The 9,033-nt window shown below is 53.0% G+C and overlaps 1 protein-coding gene across 1 annotated transcript in view; it reads left to right on the forward strand.

The window, feature by feature from the left end:
- Positions 1 to 7,693, forward strand: part of KLC4 (kinesin light chain 4) — a 13,195-nt gene extending 5,502 nt beyond the window's left edge. Inside the window, exons 6-17 of the mRNA XM_023764128.1 lie at positions 8 to 195; positions 666 to 753; positions 2,302 to 2,403; positions 3,151 to 3,324; positions 3,639 to 3,738; positions 3,938 to 3,990; positions 4,202 to 4,272; positions 4,712 to 4,820; positions 5,390 to 5,530; positions 5,804 to 5,919; positions 6,512 to 6,575; positions 7,237 to 7,693. Coding sequence (XP_023619896.1) covers positions 8 to 195; positions 666 to 753; positions 2,302 to 2,403; positions 3,151 to 3,324; positions 3,639 to 3,738; positions 3,938 to 3,990; positions 4,202 to 4,272; positions 4,712 to 4,820; positions 5,390 to 5,530; positions 5,804 to 5,919; positions 6,512 to 6,575; positions 7,237 to 7,287 — 1,257 coding nt within the window. The 3' untranslated portion in view covers positions 7,288 to 7,693. The remainder of the gene's footprint in view (positions 1 to 7; positions 196 to 665; positions 754 to 2,301; positions 2,404 to 3,150; positions 3,325 to 3,638; positions 3,739 to 3,937; positions 3,991 to 4,201; positions 4,273 to 4,711; positions 4,821 to 5,389; positions 5,531 to 5,803; positions 5,920 to 6,511; positions 6,576 to 7,236) is intronic.
- The last annotated feature ends 1,340 nt before the right edge of the window (positions 7,694 to 9,033 follow it).

Genomic DNA, 9,033 nt, shown 5'->3' on the forward strand with positions numbered 1-9,033 from the left:
GCGCCAGCATAGCGGATATGAGATCCCAGCGAGATTACGGACTCTTCACAACTTGGTGATCCAGTATGCAGCTCAGGGTCGCTACGAGGTGGCCGTGCCGCTCTGTAAGCAGGCACTGGAGGACCTGGAGCGCACATCTGGCCGGGGCCACCCAGATGTTGCAACCATGCTCAACATCCTTGCTCTGGTGTATCGGTGAGCACTGCCCTCCCTCTGGCCACAAATCTGCTTCCAGGTTCCACCTTGATCCATCTTAGGCTCCCGCTCCTCCTCTCCACTGGGTATCTCTTCTCCCTGCTGGGCCTTCCAGGTGTATGCCACTTGGAGGCTTTCTTCTGTACCAGAACTCTCATTCTATCCATACCTGAGCCCTTGACCTTAGAGAACACTCCTTTCTCAGGCTCTTTGCTTGCTCAGTCTGTCTCCTGGGGAGGGTCTCTTTCTCTGTTTCTTGTGTCCAATAACCGGTGGCTCCTCTTGACATGGCGAGTTTTGCATACAGTATGGGTGTGTTGGTGAACCCGTCACTGCTCACACGGGGCTTCGTGTCTCCTCATGGTGGGTCCAATCCCTAAATGTATCTCAGATCCCAAAGGATAGGAGGGAAGGAGAGGGCTTGCGGGCAGAGTTCACGGTAACCCCTTGATACTTTTGTCCTCTTCCAGGGACCAGAATAAGTATAAGGAAGCTGCCCACCTGCTGAATGATGCCCTCAGCATCCGGGAGAGCACCCTGGGCCGGGACCACCCTGCGGTCAGTATTCCTTGCCCTCCTTCCCCCATGCTCTTTTGGTCTCTTAGCTGTCCATCCTCCGCCCGCAGCTTAGTCACTGGGGATGCTCAAGAAGGAGATGTGAGGACTCCTTTCTTCCAGGCACTGTCCACTGATCCCAACTCTGAGACCCAAATGACTCCTTAAAAAAAAGTTTTTATTGATTTTAGAGAGAAAGAGGAAGGGAGATGGAAAGAGAGAGAGAGAGAGATATCCATCAGCTGCCTTATACATGCCCCTCACTGGGGATCAAGCCCAAAACCTGGGCATGTGCCCTGACTGAGAATCAAACCAGTAACCTTTTGGTGTATGGGATGATGCTCAACCAACTGTGCCACATCAGCCAGGGCCAAATGACTCCTCCTTCTTATAATGAATATTTTCCAGAAACTTAATTCATAGATTATGTAGTCTACCTACACATATAATTTCCAAAACATTGAATGATAAGTTATTAATATGAAAGTGAAACAGGGAAAGTAATTTATAGTAAAATAATATATACAATACATTAAAATGAAATAAAATACAATATAACAGTTGTACTGAATATAACTATGCTAGAAGATATGATATAGTAGTCTGATATATAGTGAATAACTTTATATTTAGAAGGGGTAAGACCAGGAAACCATTCTATATAAGTATTAACCCTGCAGGTGTGGCCCAGGGGTTGAGCATTGACCTCTGAACCAGGAGATCACAGATCGATTCCAGGTCAGGGCACATGCCTGGGTTGTGGGCTTGATCCCCACTAGGGGGCATGCAGGAGGCAGCCAATCGCGATTCTCTCTCATTATTGATGCTTCTACGTCTCTCTCCCTCTCCCTTCCTCTCTGAAATTAATAAAAACATATTTAAAAAAATAAGTATTAAAAATGACAGCAGAAGGATTGGTGGATACGAGATTAAAATATAGTGTTAGAATAACAACAGACCAGATTTATTTGTATATCATAAAACAGAGAGAAATAAGCAGGGGTAGCATGCTAAGGTAAACAATGGGTTGTCAAAATGGAGAAAATGAGAAATAAGATATTTCTGAAAGTGAACTAACTGTGTGAAAATGATTCCCTATGTTATGACATGTGATAGGCAGAGATGCTGTATCTCAGAAAACATCACTTGTGTCTTGATGTCCCACCAAGTGTCAAAGCTTACATTTGTCAGAGAATGTCAGGCAGGACATTCAAAATTTGGCCGAGCTATGCCACACATGCAGAACATCTCTAGCTTCCTTGCCTCCCCAAAGGTAATAAGGCCCCCAATATTCATGGCAACCAAAAACAAACAAACAAAAACACCACACAAATAAAACCCTCCTTCAGAAATATAAAAAAAGTGCCCCTAGGGGGCGATGCCCCCCATAGAGAGCCCCAGAGCCATCCAGTTCAGCAATTCCCCCTCCCCTGACTCTGGCTAGGGTGGCAGAGTCCGTTTCTCTTGGGGGTGTGCAGCGTGGGGGAGGACCTCCAACTCGCAACGTCCCTGAAAGCACCAGTGTCTGAGGGGACAGGCCTGTCTTCCTAGGTGGCTGCCACACTCAACAATCTGGCTGTGCTCTATGGCAAAAGGGGCAAATATAAGGAGGCGGAGCCGCTGTGCCAGCGGGCACTGGAGATCCGAGAAAAGGTGCCCACATCCTCTCCCCATTCTTCCCTGCTGCTGTGACCCCTTCTCCAGCATCTGTCTTCTGGTTTACCCTCTTGCCTCACTTCTTTGTTTCTTACCTCCCTATCTCTGCCTTGTCTTCTCTTTTCTTTTCTTTTAAATTATTTTTTTTATTGTTTAAAGTTTTACGTACGTCTCCTTTTTCCCCCCGCAGCCATTCCCACCCTGGGCAAGCCCCCACCGCCCCAGTGTCTGTGTCCATTGGTTATGCTAATATGCATACAAGTCCTTTGGTTGATCTCTAACCCCCCCACCTCCCCTGCCATTTATCTCTGGATCTATTTTTGTTCATCAGTTTATGTTGATCATTATATCCCACATATGAGTGAAATCATGTGATATTTATCCTTCTCTGACTGGCTTATTTCGCTTAGCACAATGCTCTCCACTTCCATCCATACTGTTGCAAATGGTAAAAGTTCCTTCTTTTTTATAGCGGCGTAGTATTCCATTGTGTAGATGTAACACAGTTTTCTAATCCACTCATCTGCTGATGGCACTTAGGCTGTTTCCAAATCTTAGCTATGGTGAATTGTGCTGCTATGAACATAGGGGTGCATATATCCTTTCTAATTGGTGTTTCTGGTTTCTTGGTTGTCTTCTTTTCTGTCATTCCCTTTCCCTGTTCCCTGTAGGTGCATGTGCATGTGTGTGCACACACGGACACACATACTTATAGCCACCTATTTCTCCTTTGCTTCCCTTCAGGTCCTGGGCACTGACCACCCAGATGTGGCAAAGCAGCTGAACAACCTGGCCCTGTTGTGCCAAAACCAGGGCAAGTATGAGGCTGTGGAACGCTATTACCGGCGGGCACTGGCCATCTATGAAGGGCAGCTGGGACCAGACAACCCTAATGTAGCCCGGACCAAGAACAACCTGGTAAGGAAAGAGGGGGCACAGTGGGTGGAAGGAGGGGAGGGGACAGCATCATAGTCTGGTACATTAACACCATCACCTTTGTGCCATCTCTGGGGCTGTCTTTGGGGCTGAGGGATCTGCTTCATTCCAGTGGGAAGCAGAAGTCCTACAGCCTCTTAGGATGGAGTGGGAACACTCTTGACCATAGCTAGGAAAGGAGGTGTGAGGAGGATCTCTGGGGAAAGTCATAAAGAGAACACGAAGTGGAAGTCCCTGAGCCTGGCTGAGAGCTTGCTCCATCTCTTGCTCCTGTGTTTTTGCCTTCCTGCCCCCAGGCTTCCTGTTACCTGAAACAGGGTAAATATGCCGAGGCGGAGACGCTCTACAAAGAGATCCTGACCCGAGCCCATGTGCAGGAGTTTGGGTCTGTGGATGGTGAGTGGTGATGGCCTGGAGAGGGAGCTGCTGGGAGGGAAAGAAATGCAGACCAAAGGTTGGGGGTTAGGCCACAGTGGTTCCCAGGGGGAGCCAGACCCCTTTAGTCCAGCCCTGTGGGCCTCTGGGTCCTGGCTCCCCCCATACTGTAAAGCTCAGTTTTCTAACCTTGCCATGCCATCCCATGTATCACCCCCAGATAACCACAAGCCCATCTGGATGCATGCAGAGGAGCGGGAGGAAATGAGCAAAGTGAGTGGGGGGAGCCAGCCTGGGGAGCCTGAGGCTCCCAGGGCCTCTGTCTTACTCCTGGCACTAGCCCAGTTCTTCACTTCCCAACCAAGCACCAGCCCCAGATGCATGGTACCTTCCCCAACCCAGCCTGCACCCTAGCCCAGCTCCAGCTTGCATCCCAAATCTCTGTAGTCACATCTCTGGCTTCCTCTCCCCTTCTGTCCTGCAGACCCGGCACCGGGAAGGTGGCACACCCTACGCAGAGTACGGAGGCTGGTACAAGGCCTGCAAAGTGAGCAGGTAAGCGGCAGTGAGAAGGTGGCTTGGCCTCTGAGGCCCTCCATTCAGCCCTGATCCTGGCCTCCTGGACCTTTCCCTTTCCTCCCTTTGACTTGCCTTGGCCTTAGCTCTGCTCTCTCCCTCTCCTGTTTCTTTTTTCTTTTTTAATCCTCACCTGAGGATATTTTTCAATTGATTTATTAGAGAGAGTGGAAGAGAGAGGGAAAGACAGAGAGAAATATTGATGAGAGAAATACATTGATTGGTTGCCTCCTGCACGAGCCCTGTCCAGGGCCCGGGCCTCGAAGCAGCCTGCAGATTGTAGAATTGCAGGGCTTCCCTCGAACCCGTGACCCTTTGGTCTTTAGGCCGATGTTCTATCCATTGAGCCAAACCGCCTAGGGCTCCTGTTTCTTTTTAGAGCCCATCCTCACCTCCTTCCCTGGTCTCACCCCCACAGCCCCACAGTGAACACCACTCTGAGAAACCTAGGAGCTCTGTACAGGCGCCAGGGAAAGCTGGAGGCAGCTGAGACCCTGGAGGAGTGTGCCCTGCGTTCCCGGAAACAGGTCAGAGACTGGGAGGGGAAGGGTGTCCCGAGGTAGTGCCCTAGGGACAAGACCACTGAGGCTTCTTCTGAGTCTCGGAAGAACAAGTGGAGGGACCGAGGAGGGAGACCTGGAGAGGAAGGTGATAACCCTCGTGGTTGTGGTGGTTTTAAGTGTGTTCTTACCCCTACCTGCCCTTTGCAGTCAGAACTCCAAGTTCAAGGTTCACTTCACTGAAAGGGATTATTAAAAGGGAAGCCCTGCCCTTCCACAATTTGAAGACTCTGTTAAAGAGAGGCATGCATGGCTGGTGTGGGTGAGGGGAGCCCAATATCAAGAGCGTCTCAAATTGTGGGTGTTAGCTCATTAGTGGGTCAAGAAAGCAATTCAGTGTGTGCCATGGCTAAACATATATATGCATCTATACCTAGGAATGCATCGCACATAGAAAAGGTGCGTTCCAGTTTGTGTACTGGGACATCACAAGGAAAAGTGTCTTCCTTCCTGTGGCTGATGGTGAAAGAGGGTTTGAAAGACCCATCCTGAGGAGTAAGGAGTGGGAAGTCCCAGCTTCTTCCTTTTTCTTCCAGGGCACTGACCCTATCAGCCAGACCAAGGTGGCTGAGCTGCTTGGGGAGGGCGACAGTGGAAGGACCTCCCAGGAGGGTCCTGGGAGCAGCGTGAGATACGAGGGAGGTGAAGATGCCTCTGTGGCTGTGGAGTGGTCAGGGGTAAGTCTGGCAATTGCCCCTGGGTCTCTCCTGCCCCTGCCTGCTGGTGTCAGTGAGAGGCTCTGAGCCTGTCCATGAAGGATATGAGAACATGTCCCCACTCCAGTTCAGTCAAGACCCTCTCAGAGGAATCTACCAGCCAGCTAGTGGCTGGGCTCTGGTTTTCAGTCCCTGGGCCTTTGGGGGAGGGGTGAGTGTGCAGAATAAATGGCAGGAGTTGACTCAGTCTGCATGGGGTCCCCTTAGCTTCTGTTCCCCATCCCTCTCCACCAGGATGGCAGTGGGACCCTGCAGAGGAGTGGCTCTCTCGGCAGGATCCGGGATGTGTTTCGTAGAAGCAGTGAACTCCTGGTGAGGAAGCTTCAGGGAACCGAACCTCGGTCCTCCAGGTACAGTGAGACTGAGATATGGCAAAGCAGGCAGGTGAGCCCTGTCCTCCAAAGCCTCTGGGCCTCTCACCTCTGGAGAAGAATCATAGAGCAGGTCAATGGGATGTCCATGGAGAGAGTTCAGGAAAAATGGTGCCCCAGTAGGGGGAAAAGACACCTGAGGAGATGCTCTTTACCGATGAAGATAAGAAAGTATGTGTGTGTTGGGGGCGGGGAGGGGGGTGATGTGGAGGAGGCAGTGACTTGCTTTTGTGTGGCAGGCCCACAGCCTTAGTAACACTCAAGAGGAAGTGCCCTGGCCACTGAGCAGTGGTTAGAGTGTCAGCCCGAGCACTGAAGGATTGAGGGCTGGATTCCTGGTCAAGGGCACATACCCTGGTTGCAGGTTCCATTCTGGACCCCGGGTTGGGTCAGGGATGTGCAGGAGGAAACGAATTGATGTGTCTCTCTCACATCCATGTTTCTCCCTCCCCTCCCCTCCCTTCTACTCTCTCTAAGGAAAAAATCAATGGAAAAAATATCCTTGGGTGAGGGCTAACAAAAAAAAAAAAAAAGGAAGGAAGAGGCCTCAATTCTTTCTTTCCCATTGTAGCAGCAACATGAAGCGGGCAGCCTCCTTAAACTACCTGAACCATCCCAGTGCCGCACCCCTGCAGGTGAGAGCAGTGCTGGTGAGCTTATCGGTGGGTGAGGAAGAAAGGACAGCCTTGGAGCAAGCCCAGGGGGAGTTAGGGAAGAGAGAGAGTCATCTGGGATGAAGACTCTGGCTAGGGAACTGGACCTGGCAGCCGGAATCAGGCAGGCAGCTTGGTGGTGGTGGTGGTGGTGGTGGTGGTGACTAGGGAGGGACAGTTCAGGTCAGAGATAGTAGCAGTTAAATTCATGAGGGGGTAACAGGAATCAGTGTTCTCTAAACTGGTACTTTAGAATTAGTAATAATTCAGGAAAGATTTGCTCTTCCTCCTGTAGCCACCAGACACCTTACCTTGGGGACTCAGTAGTCAAGAAAAAGGGAAAAAGAAAAAAGTATCCAATCATCTCCTTTTGAAAAAACAGTAATGACATTCTAACGGAAATGACCACTTGCATCAACACATTCAAAGCATATGCCAATATTCATGTGGCTCTTCCAGGTCTTTTCTCCACCAGACTGTGGCCTTCTGGAAAATCCTAGCAAAGCCTCAGATCTTGGGGTTGAGGTTACAGGTCCATCGTAGGTCAAGAGATAAGACTGCAGCCACGAGATGGACAGACTCCAGGGGACAGTCTTCAGGAGGCTGAGGTTCCTGGGCTGATGGCCTATGTTGTCTGTTTCAGGTCTCCCGAGGCCTCAGTGCCAGCACTATGGACCTCTCTTCAAGAAGCTGACATTCAACCCACCCCCCAGGTCTCCTGGGTTCCCCCGCAGCCCTCACAGCACTCCCTCTTGCTCCAGGCTCTTCCAGCCCCTTGGGGGGACAGTGAAGGGGAAACAGTTAACCAGAAGATTGCTGCTGCCCTTAGGGTCTCAGCTCCCTCCTCAGGAATCCTTTTCAAGGACCCTCAGGACATCCTCTCCCCACCCTGTGGTCCTCGAGTAGCTGGCTCTGAGGCTCCCAGGTGGGTAAGGAGCAGGTATGCACCTCAGAGATGCAGCCTGCTGCTGGCTTATCTGTCAGAGGTTTTGGGCTGGCCAAGCAAGATACCTGGCCCTGGCCTCTCTTGTTCCCTCGGCTGCCTCACTTCAGGTCCATGTATTTCACTTTTCTTAAATAAAAGAATCAGGTAACCATTCTGCCACTTGAGTCCTGATTGAAGAGGGTAGGAAGCAAGGGTTGTGTTGGAGCCCTTCACGGAAGGGAAGGGTGAGGGGCAGTGATGGATGGGGCAACAGGAGTGTTGATTCTTGGATCTCTCCCCTCTTCCTTCCCTGTTTGTATCCTCTCTAGCAGGGCCTGCAGGAAGGCATCTGGGGGGTGGGGGAGGAGGCCCACACCCCAAGGAGAAGGTGCTGTGGCTGGGTTGTCAGGGACATGTGGTGGCCATGTGGCAGGACCCTGGAGTCCTGGCGCCACTGCTCCCGGGCGGTGAGGCCCTCTGTGGCTGCCCCTCCTCCTCCAGCTGCTGGGGGGAAGGGAGGTCTAAGCAGGCCTGGGGGGCCCTCCGGAGCCAGAGGGGAAGGAGGCACTCGCTCTCCATCCCCTCAGCATATCCTGGAGGCCTGAACAGCAGCTGGGGCCCATCTTCTAAAGCTTGACTCCTCCTGACCCGCCTCCTACACCCCTTGCTGCTTTCACAACAAAGAAAGAATGTGGGGGTGGTGGCGCTGGGGTGGGGGTGCCTGGAACAAGGCTGTGCTGGGCCTCCCCACAGCTGGAGACTTGGCCATGCCCTGACACAGCCCAGACTGCCTGGAGATGGACTTGGGATGAATCTTTCAGTTTAACAGCCGTCAGCCTGGCGCTCCGAGTCCAGTCAGTTTCTACCTTTGGGCTCATGGTGGTCCAGAGCCAAACGAGAGCCCAGCCATGCACTGGTCCCTCATCTCTCCAGGTTACCCTGCGTGGGGGACACCAAGGACAGCCGTCTGTTCTAGGTCTCGCTAAGGATTTCAGGTTGCAGAGTTCCCTCCCACCCGCGGACTTGGGGGAACTGTTGGTCAGAGTCCCCTAGAAGGCCCCGAGCTGACCATCCTCCCCAGGGGTCACGGAATCAAAAGTCACTATGGTCCCCGCGTCCTCGCAGATCAGGCAGAGGCACAGTCTCTCACCCTACCGCGCTCAGGTCCCGGGCACTCTCCCGGCCGCCCTCCGCCCGGGATCCAGCTCCAGACCCCTCCCCCAACTGCGAGCTCCGCCCCGCCACGACGGGGAGGGGGCGTTGAGGGGGCGGGGCGCCGCGCGGCGGCCGGCGGGGAGGGGGCGTCGTGGGGCGGGGCTTGGCGGCGGCGGCGGAGACGCGCGAGGACTCGGAGGTACCGGGCGCGCGCGGCTCCGGTGAGGGACGCCTCCGGCTCCGGCTGCTGCCTCGGCGCCCGCGCTTCGGAGCGCTCGGCCTCCGGGGCCCGCCGCGGAGCGCAGTCCGCGCGTCCGCCGTGCGCCCGTCCGCCCGCCGCCTTTCGCGAGCCCCCAGTGA

The sequence above is a fragment of the Myotis lucifugus genome, unplaced genomic scaffold, assembly GCF_000147115.1.
Source record: "Myotis lucifugus unplaced genomic scaffold, Myoluc2.0 scaffold_318, whole genome shotgun sequence".
NCBI lineage: Eukaryota > Metazoa > Chordata > Mammalia > Chiroptera > Vespertilionidae > Myotis > Myotis lucifugus.